Raw genomic sequence first — 19,103 nt, forward strand, 5'->3', positions numbered from 1 at the left:
CATGGGCTTTTTCAAGAGTGAAGAAAATACCTAAAAAAATAATGAGTTTTATAAAAATAAAACTATTTGATCAATTTATGTGATTTTTGGAATACAATATTTTCTTTCCCTCACGGGTACATATATCAAAGATTTTGTTTGTTTTCTGGAGTGGGGGTGAATAATTGTCACGTACCACTTTCAGCTATTTCCTTCGCTCTTGAAAAACCCACAAAACAGTGAGCGAAACATTAAGTTATTAGGTCTTCCTTGTTCTATTTTTAATTCATACTGTTGGATTTATTGTATCCTTTTATTTTTTTTTGTTTTATTTTACTTCAGTTCAGCCAAGTTCTCAGAAATCAAGGGGCCCACTAGCTGGTGCTAACATTTGAACTCTGTATGAGATACATAGATATTCGAATGTTCCAATTAAGTTCTTTATCTCTCAAACACTGAGTTAGTAAAGAAATTGAAAACACAGTTTTCCTCTCCCCAATGATTCATTTTCATATGTTGTAGTCTATCTTACGTTTTGGTCTTACTGGATTCCAGGACAAGAATTTATCTAGCCTGGTCGAGTATCTAGCTTCATGCTATTACTTGGAGAAGGTGCACCATTCCTCGTAAAAGGCTAATGTAAATTAGCCATAGTGAGGAGATATTATTTGAGCAGCGAATACTATGTGGTTTTGAATATTTGGTCAGGGTTTACTTTTTCTCGCAAACCCCTGTACAGAGAAACCTTAAACACTTGAGGATAGTGTCTAGTAGGCATTCAAGTTCTGTGTGTGTGTGTGTGCGCGCTGATATTGTAAAAATAATCCAATGCTTCTGCTGAATAGCTGAGAGTAAATAAATACTTCAGGTTTTAAAGTTCAATCGTTGAGAATTTCCAGAAAAATCAAAATGGCTGAATAACCATTGTCATGACATTGTTTTTTATTAACATGTACCTAAATTTCCTGGAAATCTTCCACAAGTCAAAAATAATTGTGGAAAAAGTTTTTTTTTTTTTTTTTTTTTTTTTTTTTTAACAATTTGTTGACTCGTCCTATTCCAGCTGCTGTAAACCTTGCTGGAGCAATTCCAACATGACAGGATAGATCGGAACAAATTCTCTTCCTTGCCGACAACGCACCTGCTGCACATAGGCCTCTAATGCACCCCTGGAAAAACAAGACAGAAGAATTAAAGGCATTTATATCGGAAGTAGAAAAAGTGACCTATTAGGTCATCCACTGAACTCTGATTAAATTTTTTTTTTTCTTGTTTTGTTGAAAGGGAGGGGTGTCATTACTTATTCAGATCCAAAAGCCACTCGGGGATAAGGGTTCATGAATGTCAGGTTAATGGTGACACAACACTATGATGATCAGTAATGGCAGAACTTGAGTAGGGTTTAATTATTTAAGACAGCCCATCAAGAACTTCTTTACATTGGACTTGAAAACTACCATGTTATAGTCAGCTGGGAGGCAGACTTGCGGTATTGTGTTCCACAGACAGATAGATCTAGGAAAGAAACTTTGCTCATGGAATTTTCGGTTATAATCAGCTAATGTACTTCCTAACTTCCAGCATAGTGCTACTGAAAGCAGTGACAGTTGCTTTATTGTTCTTCAATATTTCTATTGCGATGCGATTTATTGAAATAAAATATAAGAAAAGAACATTATTGAAAAATATACAATAAAAATTAACAAAATTATAAAAAGATAAAAATGATATAATTAGTCTTTATTTGCACTTTTTAATAAAATAGAAAAATAAGTTTTTATTTTATTTGAAATTTTGTAAATATGTTTATGAAATTAAAAAATAAAATTGTTTGAATCAAAACAACAAAATTTCAAAACATAAAAAGACATATCCAATACATAATATTCTCAAAATAGTTTTAAAATATTTTAAAAAGTGCTTTCAATGATTTACAAAATATAACGCAAAGGTGTTTTCAATAATTATTTTAAAAAAATAAATAATTTCATTAATTCTTAATTAAAATAAAATTGGATTATTAAATAAAAAAAAGGACATGCACAGATATAGGTGTGAGAGAAAAAAAGCAAAGAAACTGATTAGCCTTGCCACCACTTCCGGTAGCAAACACACGAGAAGTTAGGAAGTATGTTAGCTGACTATAACCGAATTTTCATTTAATTTTAGGCACAGATAAAGAGTAAGAAAAATTATTGGACCATTTTTATCACTTCCTCCCCATTTTCTTGTTCTTTCCCTGGGAACTGAACCTGCTACCTCAACTGTTCTACATCTACTAACCCAAGAATTCTCACCCGAATGGCCGTATCATCAAAATCTGTTCTGTCCAGATTTAATCCCGACTTTAAGACTCACATTACACACATATCATATCATTCTCACATCATTTCTCCCCATGCAACGCATGTCCTCAAACCTTACTGGTCAGATTTCACGCCCATATAACATCACACTACCTCGATGTTAACAGCTTCATCATGTTTGGTTTTTTTTTTTGTTTTTTTTCTCCTCCTCATTTTTGTTATTAACGCTGGTTGACAAATGTTACTGAACCATTTTGGCATTCTCAATCGAAAACAAACTGGCATGAATGTTCATTTTCTCTTTTTGGTCAGATGCTTATAAGTGCATATTTCCTGTTGAGAAGAACGACGTATCAACCCGTCTCAGCTGACCCGCTAGACGATCACTAGAAGCACAATGTCGGAAACAAGTCTTTTTAGTCGTTATAACCCTTCTTTGAGGAGGAAGAGGGGGGTTTACAACATGCCTGACAAACTCTTAGAGCAAACAGTAGTAATGATCTACTGGTTAGTAATGTCAGAAGTTCCTTGAATTTACTCGATCCACTTCTAACTCTTGCAATCACAGTCGCACCTGCTCCACCTTGTGCTCCAATGCTATCACTGTTGTGTTATCAAATTCAGACGTATCAAGTGAAAGTTATTTTCATTTCAATGAAAACACGACTCTTTTTACAACTCGTCAAGTTTAAAAGTTTGTTTATTTTTCATTGACATTCAGCAGACAACCAATACATCAAGACGGAGGTGAAGTGCGGCTTGCAAAAAATGTCTCGCCTACAAAAGTCTCTGCCTATATGGCTTTGTCCCTTTTATTCTCGTCAAATGCCTTCATAACCTTTTTTCCAGTTGTTTATTGTTTTAAAAACAGGTCAGTGTCGTTTCCAACTTTTGTTTATTGCTTCAAAAGCAGGTTAGTAGGCTGGTTTACTCTGACTGACATTTTCCATAATGTTGGTCAGAGCTTCCCCAAACATTATAACATCATTGTGACGTATTTCATAGGCTAGTTCTGGATCCCTAGGTTGACCCACATTTGTCTATAGTTCAATCATATTTTGGCACTCCTCCTTACTTCTCTCCAACATCACCAGAATAAACTTTTAGACAACCGCAATAGTTTTGCAACTCCAGATATATTTTGTCCATATAACAAATGCAAAAAATCTTAATTACATTCCCCCCCCCCTTATTTTAGGATTGTAGCAGACGGTACAAAAATATATGCGTGTCGAAATCTCTTGATGATTTGACATCAGTCGCACAACTATCTTTCATAAACAAATGTTGATGAAAAAGAAAAAGGAATTCAATTTTTTTTTATACAAAAGGGTAATCACTTATCAAGGCCCAAAGGTTACTCAAGGATAAGGGTTAATGGATGTATGGTGGTCATCGGGACAACGGCATAGTAATTGTTAGTGGAAAATTGAGTATAATTTTATTATTTAAAGGAACGATTCAACAAGAATTTGTTTACATTGAACTTGACTTGAAGACAACCATATCGTACCAAGCATTTAACAATTAACAAATGAAACAAAAAAACTTATTTGCCATAGCACAACATATTTTTATCAATTAATTCAACATATCTTTTGGAGTGAAATGGTTTTTTTTGTTTTTACTTACTTGATAAATAAAAGTCTGGATTTTTCAGACTGATTGTCTAGCCACTGGGAATATCGGCACACGGACCATTCAGCATTCTGCAGCCAACAAAAAAAAAAAAAAAAAAAATCATCAAACAACATCTCTTGGAGTTGAATGCATTAAAAAAAGGGAGGGGGCGAGAAAGTGTCACATTGGGTTGAAAGGACGACAGGCTATTCAGAATATTACTGACAAATATTTGAAGCCCAGAGGCAGAGCGACCAAAATGGTTATGGCCTAATAACAATTGAAATGGACAAAATAATTTGCATTAAAGTCGTTCCAAAAATAAGGCCTCCTAATTTTTAACGTAAAAGCTAAAATGCTGAAGAGCTATGAAGACAGGAGTAGTACCATTAAAACACATGACCTTTTGTGCTCCAGAATTTAGTCTACTTAGTTACCATCATTCTCACTGCACTTTTGTCAGCCTCTTTTGATGCCTTGGTCGTAAAATTCCATAGCACGTTTTGTCACTCAAATCTCTGTAGCCACTTTGAAATTGACAAACCCATCTCTTAACGGTGCTGACATCAACTGCATCTGCTTCATAAACGTTCAACAGGCATCAGTGAAAGTTGATCGGTTCAGCTTTGCATTTCTGCTTCTGACGCATGTCCATGACAGGGGTTGCTTTCATAAGAGTCTCACACCGTCAATATGTGCAACAGAGAGATGAAACATTCAGGTTATGAATGCATTTCAATCATTATAAAATGCAGTTTGCAATCCCTTTTGATCCATTTGGGCGGAATAAAAAATAGGAGGCATTACTTTTGGGACACACCTCATAATATACACAATAAATTCCAAGATTAGAGTAATCAATGGCAAAAAAAGGCTGAAATGAACAAGAGTCATATAACTCCCCTACCCCTTCCATAATTTGCTTGAAATCTTAGCCTTTATGGCAAAATAAACATTTACAGTTTTCAGAGAGAACTGTCATCAGAGGGAAACTCGGGTGTTTCCTTTTTTTTTTTTTGAAAATTAACTAATTAATAAAACTTTTATTATTAAAGTAAGAAAAAAAAAACAGAAAATCAAATTCAGCTGTTGTTATGACTGACCTGATGCGGTGATGTAAGTTCAGCTGGTGCTCGAGAGAAAAGGAAGCTGAGTACCAAGCTGTAAGGAATGACTTCTCCGAGCGATGGGCTTCGCCCAACATGTTCGCTCGATTGGAATAATAATGGCCTGCAATGACAAAAAAAAAAAAAAAAAAAAAAAAAAACGCATGAAAATAAAGAAAAAACAAAAATAAAAAATATAAAAAACGCCATTTAGATTTTGACAAAGTATATAAACATGTTAATCCCGTTGAGAACTTGACAGCTATTTTTTTTTTTTTTTTATTAATTACATTTTTACCCCAAACAAGACACATTGCCACTTTGTTGTAGGGGGCTACTATCAGGGACATAGGCATCAGGGGTAATATGTAGGGAGTTGGGCAGCAAGATGTCGGTTCACGTTACACTTGAACTTCTGCATGTCAGTACAGTTGGGGAACCAGGGACCCGGAAGGGAATTCCAAAGTCTAGCTGTTCTGGAGAAGAAACTACTGGAGAAGGCTCTCTTACATCTGGGGATCTCTACCGTGAAGGGGTGGGATTTAGCTGCTTGTCAAGTTTGTCGGAGGTATTTACGTCGAGGGGGCACAAGTGCTTGCAGTTCGTCAGAGTATTCACCATTAAAGTACTTGTAGAACAGGCAGAGGGATGCAACATTTTGTCGATGGGACAGAGGCTGAAGTTTAGATGACAGTTCAGGAGTTATCAGATTGGCAACTTTCTTGAACCTTGTCTAGGAGCGAGAGACTAGTAGCAGATGCACCAGCCAAAATATGACAACAATATTCCATACATGGGCGAATGGTGGCTTTATAGAGGTATAAGATACTTTCGGGCGTTAGTAACTTTCTAGCCCGGTAGAGAGAACCCACCTCCTTCGTACGGCAGTCCTGGCAATACTTTATTTATTCATTATGCCTGTTTAGACATCCTCAGCTATTTGTATCTTGCTGGAAACATAAAACTAAAATTTTGATTAATTTTTCAATTTTTATATATTTAAAACAACTATTAATTGATACAAAATTGATTTAAAACAACTATTAATTGATACAAAATTGATTTAAAACAACTATTAATTGATACAAAATTGATTTAAAACAACTATTGATACAAAATTGATTTAAAACTATTAATTGATACAAAATTGATTTAAAACAACTATTTATACAAAATTGATTTAAATAACTACTAATTGATACAAAATTGATTTAAAACTATTAATTGATACAAAATTGATTTAAAACTATTAATTGATACAAAATTGATTTAAAACTATTAATTGATACAAAATTGATTTAAAACAACTATTTATACAAAATTGATTTAAAACAACTATTAATTGATACAAAATTCACGATGTGTTTCCTTTATTTTGTCCAACCCCTATATATCCAGATTCGGGAAGATGACGATGCTAGCATTTTTGCAATGTCCTCCAACGTACACCACCTGGTATTCCCAGATGGTCACCCATCTAGTACTGACCAGGCTTGATGTTGCTGAACTTCACAGATCTAATGAGAACTGGTGTGTCAATGTGACCATGCCGTATACTTATACCAAATCTAGTGCAATTATGTTGAATAGTTTTGGAGCCTATAAGTGACAAACAAAAAAGCACTCAGTTATAATATAGATCTGGCATCCGTGAAACTCCTACCCAACCCAAAACACCGGGTCTTAATTTGGTGTAAAGCATCTCATTTGTACTGACCTGAATGCTCTTAAAAGTCTGTAAGGTTTTCCAATGTCGGACACCCTTCTGCAAAGGGGAGACAAGGCCTGTTCCATTTGGGCAAAGTCCGAAGCCAGACGCAACTTACCGCCCTCTCCAACGGGACGTAGCAGACAAGCGTGGCGCACAAACAGTTCAATACAACGAGAACAGATCTGATTCATGCTGCAAGAAGAAACAAGAAAATCATAAAAAGAAAAATTGTTTATGGCAAATCAACCCTTTTTACATTTAATACCAAAACCAAATATCAATCCTTAATGATTATTTGTATACAATTAATTGAACACAAGTTTCTATTTTACTCATAGTTGGAGAGAGAAGGGATGAATATTAAGGGTCCATATTTTTCTTAACAAGTTATTCTGAATGCTTGTAAACAGGCCCTTTGGTTAAAGTTTATATAGAAATCTGCAGACTGCCATTTTGGTATATCATGGCTCTTCAGTGTAGCTAGATTCGAAAGCCGATTGAATGATCAGCAAATTGGGAATTTTACTCTGATGCTATTACGCTCAAGAATAAGTCAATTTATGTTTATATACTTTTTACATTCGCATTACCAACTACCGAGATTGCTCAATTCTTTTAAGAAGGACTATGCCTTGTACTAGATGACAATCATTTATTCTCTTACTAGAGAGCTTGGCCCACATGTGGGAAGCATGTAATTCAATCACAATAGAATCATTAGGAGTTGAACTTGATTTAGCCGATTCCATCGTGAACATACTTACATGGAAATCCTAAGTAGGGAATTGTGCAGTAAGATGTCTATTTGCATTACATTTAAAACTTTGCATGATAGTACAGTAAGGGAAACAGTATACAGGGAGGGAATTCCAAAGCCTAATTTGAAGGAAGAAAAGAAACTTAGCATAGAAGGCTTTCCAGCATTGGTGGACCTCTATAATGAAGGTGTGGGATTTTGCTGTTTATGGGGTTAATTATGGTATTTATATTAAGGGGGCACCAGTGCTACAAGTTCATTTATCCACATTTTAATATTCATCCATCTCTATTGTCTTACGTATCTTGCACACAAACTGGTTATCATTTCTCAATCTACCTGCAATTTCATTCTACTTTTTCTTGTATCAAAACTATTCTATATAAATAAAGCAGTAGATATATGTATGTCTGTCTGTATGTGTGAAAATATTTAACCGATAAACTCTTAAACTACTGATCACACGACACGGAAATTAACAGGAAATAGTAATCGTACACCAAGGATAGGTAATAGCAAAATCTTTGTTTGGATGGATGAATAATACGTACAGAAACATGTCGGCAAATTGAAATGCAAAATGTTCATTTAAATTTGTCGACATATTTCTATTACTTTTGGGCATATGCAAATTCAATCATAACTAGAAATGGTTTAATTTTAGATCTTTCTTATCTATCTGTCAGGTTAACTCAGATGGTAGCGAACGTGGCTGGAGTGCTAAGTGAGGGAGCATGACTGGAGTAATAAATGTTTTGGTTTCGATTATAGCTGATGGCACCCAAGTCATTTTTTTTTTTAATTTTTGAAATCAGTGCTATACATAAGTAAATTGCGATATATCCAGGCAGTTGGCGAGATGGTCCAGGGGTAAAGGTTTAGGCTCGTTACCGTTGGGTCCCGATTTCGAATCTCGCTAGATACAGCCACTCTGATGAGTCGTAGACGACAAAACACGTGTCAGTGGATAATTACATTTTAAAAATAATATATATATACCGCTCCCCATGTGGGAGTACCAAATTGGTTAAAACCAAAACAAAAAAACAACATATAATATTCAATAGAGAATTATCTCTGTAATATATGTGTGTGAAAATATTTAATCAATAAACTCTTAAATCTGCATGAATTCAGATATATTTAAGCATATTTTACGACCCAACAAGGCTGGGAGCCCTCCCCTCCTCACTAGCGCAGAATAAAAGTCTATATTATAATCTATAGTTCATTGCTTTTTAGCAGAATTCTACACTTTTTTTTTTATTCAGGAAAAGCAACTTTCTCCCGTACATCTATTTTTTAAAAATTTCTCTTTTTTCCTCTCTCTCTCATCTTTCATTCTTTTTTCTTTCTTCTTCATCTCATCTTGTCTTCCTTTCCCCTCTTATGACAGTTCTCTCTGAAAACTGAAAATGTTATCAAATGATTCATGATGCATGTAGGGGAAGTAGAAGACTTTTATTTCATCAAAGAACGACTTCATGTCATCCCTACATGTGCAGCTGAAGTCTTTTTCTTAATTTTGATAGAGGATGGAGGAAGATTGAGAAATTGGTGGAGGTGGTGCTTGACCCCCTTAAGATTTGAAAATTCATTATGGTTTTAGTATTTTTGCGATTGACCACTTACATTCCTCATGTTTTTATGCAGATTTAAGTTTAAGCTAATATACTAATAATCTTAAAGTGCTTATTTTTTTTTTTTTTGCACATTTCACAACCTTTGTCTCCCTCACCTGTCGTAGATGAATTCCGTGCAGGTGTATTGTGAAAGATAGTCGGTGCGAACACGAGCAATGAAACTCTGCAGTTCTTTCATATACAAAGAGCAAGGGACGTCAGTCTGGGTATTGGCAGGAGTAGGCCTGAAAAAGAGTAATAAAACATTTAGCGTGAAGTTTTTACTTGAGTTGTTTTGGAAAAAAAAAGAAAAAAAAAAAAACAATGACCAGTCATCTATAATGGAAAGTTGTCTGTCCATGCATTAACATTTAATTTTCTACCCACCTGTATGCATTTAACTTATTGAAACTGTTTAAAAGTTGGGGTTTTTTTTGTTTCTTTTTTAAGTAAAGCTTATGGCACCATGTGTACAACCATTTTTAAAATTTTTTTTTAAAGTTATACAAAGATTAAAAACAAATTCTGAAATAAAAAAAAATTTACAGTTTCAGAACTTTACAACTATACAGATCGATAAGAAATTAAAATTTATTGCATTTGGTAAAAGTTATTTATATATATATATATATATATATATACTAGCAAAAATACCCGTCGTTGACTGGCTTCAAAAACAGTCTACAGAAAATGGACTCTGATTTATGAAAGTATGATAGGTTATGAAAAGGAAGGGTTGTAAAGAGATAACTTCGAATTTGGGGGTATCAAAACCAAAGTAAAATATGATGAAAGTAAAAAATAAAATAGATAAACCCCATAATTTATTATACCATACCTGTTCACACTGAAACACTTATCACAGTATTCTGTGGATCTATATTAAAAAACCTTGTTAAACTTTGTGACATATTTCCATTCTATGGAGGTCAGGCGCGAACGAACACCCCATAATTTTATGATACCATATTTCTTCAAACTGAAACATAATTATCAAAGTATACTTACGCAAATAGATATGAAAAGTCATTATTAAAGTTTGTGCCTATTTCCATTCTATGGAGGCCAGGCGCGAATGCAGATCCCACAATTTTATTATACCATCCCTATTTAAGTTAAAACATACTTATCAAAGTATTATTATGTACGTCTATATCAAAAACACTTGTAAACGTTTTATTTTGATTTTTAATTTTTTTATTTCCATACTTTGTAAACGTTTTTTTTTTTAATTTTTAAATTTATTTACATACTTTGTGGACCAGGCGTGTATGCAGACACCACAATTTTAATGAATCATAATTATGCCAGATCAAGCATACCCATTCCTGTGTCTCGATACATCTTCTATCATTATATGTGATCAGTTTTCTATAATAGTCAACCATATAGGAGCCTATTCGTGACCAGACACACACACAGACGTTCAGCTTATATATATATATATATATATATATATATATATATTGCATCGGATTGGGTAAAAATATTGTCCTATCACTAATATGTATATATATATATATATATATATATGAGTGAGAAATAAACATGTAGATATAAAAGAATTTCTGAAAGAAAATGGTGCATATGGAATAAGGTGGTAAGCAAGAAAAAAAAAAAGAAGCTATATAGAAATATTAACACAAAAACAAAGTAAGTATGAGGATCGAACCCGAACCGTTGAGGCAAAGTAGTAAATTAAAGTGTGAAAAAAAAAATGTGCGACGTTAACCATTGCCTCACCGCAAGATGCTTACGGAAACACGTTTGAATTTATTTAATTACTTGGATTTGGCAGGTGCACGTTTTAATGAGTTAATGAGGTCAAGTTTGACTGCGGGATAGTATTCATTTACTGCTGAACGCTCCAAGATGTTATAGGAAAAAGACTAACCCACATGTGGCGAGCGACAAATATTGAATATTTACCTTCCCAAAATCGAGCAAATTAAATAGACAGGCGAGCTTCGTTGTTAACTGTGATATATTACGATTTATATGTGATATAAAAAGTTTTAAAAAGTTGTGAAGCGAGCGACCGCTTCTCTGAAAAAAGCCTTTTGTTGACATACAGAAAAAGCGAACACATATACATACATACATTTTCGCTTTTATATATATAGATAAAATTTATAAAATAAGAACTGTCATTATGTGGAAATATCGAAAAAGAAACAAACACTAACCAGCACCCCTCCCTCCATTTTTGTTCACTTTCCTTTTTTCCCCCTCTTCCTCCGTCCTTCTTAACAGCGACAAAACATGTAATTTTTTAACTTATGCAGAATAAATTAAATTGGATTGAATGTTTTTGTGTTAATGTTTTTTTTTTATCTGAAATTCATTTTCCTTTAGAGAAAAAACAGTAAATAAAATTTGTTGAACATGCAGAAAATATATTTTGTGCTTTATTTGAATATTTCCTTGACAGAGTCATAAGATGTCAATTTCAAACAGAAAGAATGAGTTAAAAATAAATGTTAAATTCCAATTTAAAAAAAAAAAATATTAATAATTTTTAACGTTGCCAAAAGCAGTAGCTGAATCGTGACTGATCTGAATAAAAGTGTTTGAGTAAAATAATTACCCAGAGAAATCTTCTTGATGCATTGTTAATATAATGGCTTCAAGGGCGTCCGAAATGGAAGAAAGCAACGGTTGAATTCCAGTACTCATCACAAGAACAATTTCCTATAAAAAAATAAAAATAAAAATTGGGGCAAAGTTACTAAATAACAACGGATTGCAAGAAAAAAAAAATCTGTGTACACATAAAAAAATTTTGGTTTTGTTGTTTTTTGTTTTTTTAAAAGAGTCACCACTTATCAAGGTTCAGAGGCCACTCAAGGATAAAGGTTAATAAGTGTACAGTGGTCAAGGGGAAAATGTCATAGTCATCATTAGTAATGGAAATTGTATAAATTGGATTACTTAAGGGGATGGCTCATCAAGATTTTGTTTACATTGGACTTGAAGACAACCATATTGTAGTTAGTTGAAAAGCAGGAAAACAGAACAGTTCCACAGGCATGCAGTTCTAAGAAAGAAACTTTGTTCATGGAATCTACGTATAGGTTTAGACAAAGATAAAGAGTGAGGGAAATTATTGATAGTGGTTTCAGCTAGATCAGTGTTAAATGTTATCATATGAGAAGTCATTTAGAGTTAAAATCTATTTAGAAATACACATTTTTTATTGAGAAATACACGTTTTAAACAGGCAAATATTAGGCATAGAATAACAATTCATCCAAAATGGCCATATTGGATAACTTTATCTAACGTTTACATATTAAAGTGTATATTTCATTTCAGAGTAATGAACATATCCCAAAATTATGAAAAACGATAGGGTAGATAATTAATTATTAATGAAAAAACGTTTTCAAAGACAATTAGTGAAAACTGAGGTTTATTAAAAAAAGAAACCAAAGAGTTTAAATCATAACAGGGAGAGGGGGGGGTAATTCTTTTCTGAAACCTTTGAAAATCTTAGATCAATTTAGCTAAACTTGATTTTAGTTAATGGTCTTTGAAAACTGTTTTCATTAATAATTCATTTTCTGCCTTATCTTTTTTTCTGTAATTTTTTAATACATTCATTACTACAACATGACAATTACCATTAGTTTTATTAGAAATCCAATATTTCGAATTTTGAATTTTGCTCTAAAAATGAAGAAGTGCCCATTATTATACCAAGTACTGTGTTCAATGTAGTCTTATATATATATATATATACCTGTAATATAAATCTAACCTGTCTGTTTAAATGTATATATGCTTGTATGTCTGCCTAAAACTTTTGACAGAGGCGACAGATTTTCACGAGATTGGTATCATTTTGAAGCTCGACTCTTCGAACAACAAATATTGAAAAATTGGTTAAAAACATTAATTCCTTCACCCTCCACTGTGAACTTTTCTACAGGGAGGGGTCGCTTTTTTTGCAGATATTTTCGAAAGTCATACCCTAAATTAATTGACTAGCCTTAATTTAAACATTTGCCACTTCCGGTTTGGCAATGGACGCAACGGCAAAGACGTCACTTTTTTTTTTTTCCACATTCTTTTCCTTCTTTGCGGTACGGGTTCGAGCCTGCCTGCCTACTATCACTTTTATTTTATTTATTTTTTTTGTTCAACACACACCTCCAAACATCCGGGCAACGCCAAGCACCAAGGCTAGTATATATATATATATATATATATATATATATATATATATATATATATATATATATATGCTTATTGTGGCTTATCTTCAAAACCCTTGTAGAAGGTTTTGACATTTTTATTCTATCGATGTCCAGTGCAAACGCAGATCCCATGGTACTATTGTTTCATCTTTAAACCAAACAGAAGATTAAGAAAGTATATTAGTTTGACTTTCATGTCCAAAAGTTCCTAAATTGTGTCTCCACTAACTGAGCAATCCTATCTTTGAAAAAAAAGAGGTGGAGGGTGATAACAAACATGCGAACATGAAACTGTCTTAGCATTACGATATATAGATTTTTTGGTACTCTTACCATTTTAAAGAAATTTTTATTTGCTTTTGATTTCCATCATTCAAAATTTCTCTTTGTCTTTTTTTGAGGTTGGGGTCACCACTTATCCAGGCCTAAAGACCACTCAAGGATAAAGATTAATGAATGTAAGTTAGATAGTGTAGTAATCGTTAATGGTGTAAATAGGGTAGAATTTGATTAATCATGGGGATCAATCAATAAGAACTTGTTTACATTGGATTTAAAGGCTACCATGTTGTATTCAATAGGGAAGCGGGGCAGCAGAACAGTGTTCCACAGGCAGTTCTGAGAAGGAAGCTTTGTTCGTGGAATCTGGATTTAGATTTAAGTTAGAGAATAGAGGAAATTGTATATAGTGGTTGTAGCTAGGCAAGTGTTTTTTTTTTTGTGAAAATTTGGTAAGTGGGAACCATAGATCGAAGTTCAAGTCAAGCACTTGCCATGAAAATAACAATAGAGCAGAAACAGGATTACAACATCTCTTCTGTGTGAAAGAGGTTGCAGGGAAGAGAAAAGAGCATCACTTACTAGGTTTCAAAGCTGGATAGGGTTAGATGTGGTAACAGTACTCCATTTTAGGGCATACCTGGCTGTTATACAGATAGAGGATTGCATCAGCAGTGAGATACCTACTTGAGCGGTACAGTTATCCAACCATTCTTCCAGCAATCTTGGCAACAGATTTGATGTATGTGTTTCATTTCAGATCAGAAGTTAAGGTCAGTCCCAGAAGCTTGTCAAGACATGGAGCTTCCTCAAGACAAGAGCCATTCATGGGGTTTTTGATACATTAAAATTAACCAGCCACCTTTTTCCCCATTGCACCACGTTCTCAAGATCAGAAGAGAGATAATCAGAAAAATCTTGGCCATTTGAAGTGTTGCCATAGTGCAGTGCAGGCCACTTCTAAATAAACATTTTCTCAGTATTATAGAGTATCTGATGTTTAAAATGTGTATAATTATTTGAATGAAACAAAATTCACAAACCAGTAAAGATTCATTTATTTTCTCAATTGCTCCAGCAGGGAAAAGGGTCAGCGTAGAAATGACCTAAAAATAAATAAATAAATAAATAAATAAAAATTAACATCAAAATGTATTTTTCCATACAAGTGTACACTTTCCATAAAAATAATACAAACAGAAAAGTAATGCTTCGCCAGTGTTCACACTAATATTGATATATATATATATATATATATATATATATATATATATATATATATATACACACACAAGCAAAGAATTATTTTTGTTTCAATCTGTGAAGTTAAAAAAGATAGAAAAAATGTTTCAAATTGGAAAAGAAAAACGAAATAAGAAAATATTTCAAACTAGAAAATTTTAAAAAGGGGGGGAAAAAAATGTATCAATTGGTTTATAAAGAAAGAAGAAAAAAGGTAGGTATTTAGTTCTCTTCCGCTGCAAGAACTGTGACACCAGGGTCAAAAAGTATCATTGAGAAGTCAGTGCCCCCAAGGAGGGGCACTCTGACCCGCAAAAAATGTTTGGGCAGCACCGTCAACATTCCCCGGTAAAAGCACCTAAGGCGATTAGCAATATACTAACCCTTTCTTAAAGAAAGAAAGGCAAAGCTTGGGACAGTGCATAGAACTAGCATTACACTGCAATCAATAAAGACTAGGTAATTACAGGAATGCCCTAATCTCTGTTAATTTCGGTGGCCCGAGGATAAAAATCATTAGAAAAGAAAAAGTCTGATTTGATAGAAATCTACTGAAGCATATTTTCTTAATTCAGGTCAGTTTCTTTTAACTTCTCACTTAGGATTTCATTTGATGTTTTTGTCCACTTTTTAAATTTTGAGCAGGACAGCATTTAAGCCTACTATTCTTTTATTGTTGCTACAAATGACGCAGATAGAACACCAAAACCTTTTTCATCAAGACCTCTGTCATTGTTTACCTCTTCTCATCTAGTGTGTAAATGAGTTGAAGGGCTCTTTTTATCCTCGGTTTATAACTGCCACTATGCATTTTTTTTATTCATATTTTTAAATGAAATCCTCATTATTTATTTATTTGCGGATTATTATCCTCATCATTTAGTTGTTGTTTCACGACGTTTCAGACAACTATTCATCTGGCCTTCGTCAGGTGGTTAACTGCGACAGGATAGGAACGCCAAATCTCCTAACTGCATCCTCAGCAATTACTGCGTTCCATAGTTGTTGTCATAGGGCATATGGCGCAGTGGATAGAGACGTTGAATCTCTACAGTTCCAGATGAGCATTGTCTGAAGATAACAGTTTCAATCCTACCCAAAGCCAACCAGAGGCTTAGTTGGCAAAAACGTGGTGAGACAAAACTAGAAGATGAAGATAATATTCCGTAATAAATAAGTGGATAAATAATATGAGTTCCAATTAATTAAATGATACGAGTTCCAATTAATTAAATGATACGAGTTCCAATTAATTAAATGATACGAGTTCCAATTAATTAAATGATACGAGTTCCAATTAATTAAATAATATGAGTTCCAATTAATTAAATAATAAGAGTTCCAATTAATTAAATAATAAGAGTTCCAATTAATTAAATAATAAGAGTTCCAATCAATTAAATAATATGAGTTCCAATTAATTAAATGATACGAGTTCCAATTAATTAAATAATAAGAGTTCCTCATTGTCTATGGCCTTTTTTAAAATTCAAAGCTACCCTCTATTAATAGTAGTATATATATATATGTGTGTGATTTGCTACTTGCTAGTTTCAAAGATAGAAATTATTTGAAAGGTGTTTGTTTCATTAAAAATTCTTTCATTTTTGTTCATTTTTTTTTTTTTTTGTTTTTTACAAAGGCGTCACCACTTATCAAGGCCAAGGGGCCACTCGAGTATAAGGGTTAAAGAGTGTACAGTAGACAATTGGACAATAAAGGAATCGTTAGTAATGGAAATTCAGTAAATTTGTTAACTTATATAGAATGGCTCATCAAAAACTTGTTTACGTTAGACTTGTTTTTTGCAAACAAATCTCAAATTGTCTCCATCATAAAATTCCATTAAGTTACCATCAAAAAATAAAGAATCTATTCAAGTTAAAAATCACTCAGTGACTTCTTGGACACTGTGTTTCTTGTATTTTGAAACTTTCTTTTGCAAACAAACACACAAAAAAAAAAAAAACCGAATCAATAATTATCAAAATGTTATTATATGTTTATGTATATCTGTAATGTGACCAATAATTTTTATTTTCCTTGTCGTTTCCCATTGTACGTTTGATATAATTGCTTTGTAACAGATTCTAATTCAACTGTAATTACGAGGAGCATTCCAAAAGTAACGGTTCCTTTTTTTTTTATTTCGCCTTAATGGATTGAAAGGGATTGCAAACTGCATTGTTACGATGACTGAACTCGTGCATTCATGATCTGAAAGTTTTATATCTCTGTTGCAGATATTGACAGTATGCAACTCTTAAGAAAGCAACCCCTGTCGTGAACATGCATCAGAAGCAGAGATGTATCATCGAATTTTTGGCAAAAGTGCATTGAGAATGGTGGTGACTATGTAGAAAAATACATTCTGGAGCACAAAATGTTGCTCGTTTTAATGATACCATTCCCGTCATTGTAGCTCTTCAACGTTTTAAGTCTAAAAAATAATAGGAAGCTTTACTTTTGGAATGACCCTCGTACCTTAATGTATCACTCTCTCTACTTCTCGATTTACTGCATAACTATTTAATCTTTTCACAATAATCATGATGCTATCTTTTAACTTTGAACTTGGTGTCAATTTCCTGTGCTGATGATCAAGCCTGATATCAATAAAAAACCTATATCATCTCTGAAATGATCGTACACAAAAGTTAAAAATTCCTCAGTGACTTTTTGGCCACCCTGTATTAGGAACCAGGTACTTCCTGGAATGGTAAAGAAGTCTTAACTATTTCTCTAGCAACCTTAGCAACAGAGTGGATAGAAGTCTTCAAATAATTAAATAATCATATCATTACGTAATCATAACAGTTGCCTTGGATTAAATTGAAAACAATGAATATTGGCAGTCAGTGTAGTAAGTGGGAATGAAATATAAGATTACCTTTAAGACTGCAGCATGGAATTGAAATAATGTATTTACAATAGCTGCATTGCGAGTCTGTCCTACTGTGGCTGGTCTGATCACCTGACTCGCTTCACCATCAGTTAACAACTAGAAAAATAAGAAAAGGAAAAATTATATCATAACATTTCAAACCATAAAAAAAATCTGTTGATTTCATAAATACACAAGAAAAGCTACCTGGTGTCACCTGGGATTCAAATTTTCAATCGCATAGGTCAGAAAAAAAAGTAAAAAACTAAAACTAAGTAATCTACTTAATACTGTTATTTGAAATGTCTAATTCATTTTGGGACACAATCAGATCAAAAAAATAAACTGGAAGAGTTCCTAACTCAAAGTCCACTGTAAATGGTGTTAAGTCAAAATATGTTCTTGATATTAAAAACTTCCCCCACTCTCTATTTGTACCTAGATCTAAATGCAAATTCCATGAACAAAGCTTCTTTCCTAGATTTGCCCATCTGTAGAACTCTGTTCCGTTGGACTGATTTCCAGCTGACTACAATATGGTCATCTTCAAGTCCAATGTAAACAAGTTCTTGTTGATCCCCCCCCCAAATAATCCATTTCTACCCCATTTCCACCACTAACTATTAATACGCTGTTGTCTCAGTGACTACCGTACATTTATTAACCCTTATCCTCGAGTGGCTTTCAGACCTTGATATGTGGTGACTCCCATGTTAAAAAAAAGAAAAAAAAAAACTCTGTTTTGGTTAAAAATAATTAATCAAATAGGTGTTAAAGAAAATCAGGAAAAGTTTTTGTTTTTTTTTAGTAATTTTTCTTTTACAAAAGTAAGTATTCACGTACGTTTTGGTTTTTGTACTATTACTTTATTACTTGCTATGAGATAAATATAGCTTTATTAATTGCAAGCAGTTAAGTATAGAAAAAAAAAACGAAACTACTGAATACAGGGAATCTGAAAATCTCACTTGAAATTATATTACAAATGAAGTTTAATATCAGGAACTAATTTTGATCTAATACCGTTTGCTGTGAACTTTGAGCGAGGAGTTCTTTCTGCTTTGTCTATCCACTTATTCTGATATTGTTTCAACCATCTTTGATTCTTTTTTTGTCACTGACAATGGTGGTTGACATGAGATGTAGTTGCTACAAGATAAATATAGTTGTATCATTTGTTAATTATAGAGATAATGAAATTACCAAATACAGGGAATCTGAAAATTACAGATGAATTTTAATATCATCATTCATGACACCGTGTTTTTTTTTTTTTTTTTTTTTTTTTTTACATGGAGCTCACCACTTATCAAGGCCCGAAGGCCACTCAGGGATAAGGGTTATTGCGTGTACAGTCATCAATGAGATAGTATTGTAGTAATCATTAGTATTGGGGGT

At 33.2% G+C, this 19,103-nt stretch overlaps 1 protein-coding gene across 1 annotated transcript in view; it reads right to left on the minus strand.

The window, feature by feature from the left end:
• Positions 1–273: 273 nt before the first annotated feature.
• The window catches only part of LOC145297749 (conserved oligomeric Golgi complex subunit 5-like), a 60,526-nt gene continuing 41,696 nt past the window's right edge, over positions 274–19,103 (minus strand). Inside the window, exons 15-22 of the mRNA XM_080143980.1 lie at positions 17,712–17,822; positions 14,623–14,685; positions 11,689–11,792; positions 9,218–9,346; positions 6,729–6,914; positions 5,009–5,135; positions 3,918–3,994; positions 274–1,148 (exon numbers count right to left, since the gene is read on the minus strand). Of these exons, the coding sequence (XP_080000106.1) occupies positions 1,034–1,148; positions 3,918–3,994; positions 5,009–5,135; positions 6,729–6,914; positions 9,218–9,346; positions 11,689–11,792; positions 14,623–14,685; positions 17,712–17,822 (912 nt within the window). The 3' untranslated portion in view covers positions 274–1,033. The remainder of the gene's footprint in view (positions 1,149–3,917; positions 3,995–5,008; positions 5,136–6,728; positions 6,915–9,217; positions 9,347–11,688; positions 11,793–14,622; positions 14,686–17,711; positions 17,823–19,103) is intronic.

Source organism: Euprymna scolopes, chromosome 18 (genome assembly GCF_053919585.1).
Source record: "Euprymna scolopes isolate OS-2025 chromosome 18, ASM5391958v1, whole genome shotgun sequence".
Classification (NCBI taxonomy): Eukaryota; Metazoa; Mollusca; class Cephalopoda; order Sepiida; family Sepiolidae; genus Euprymna; species Euprymna scolopes.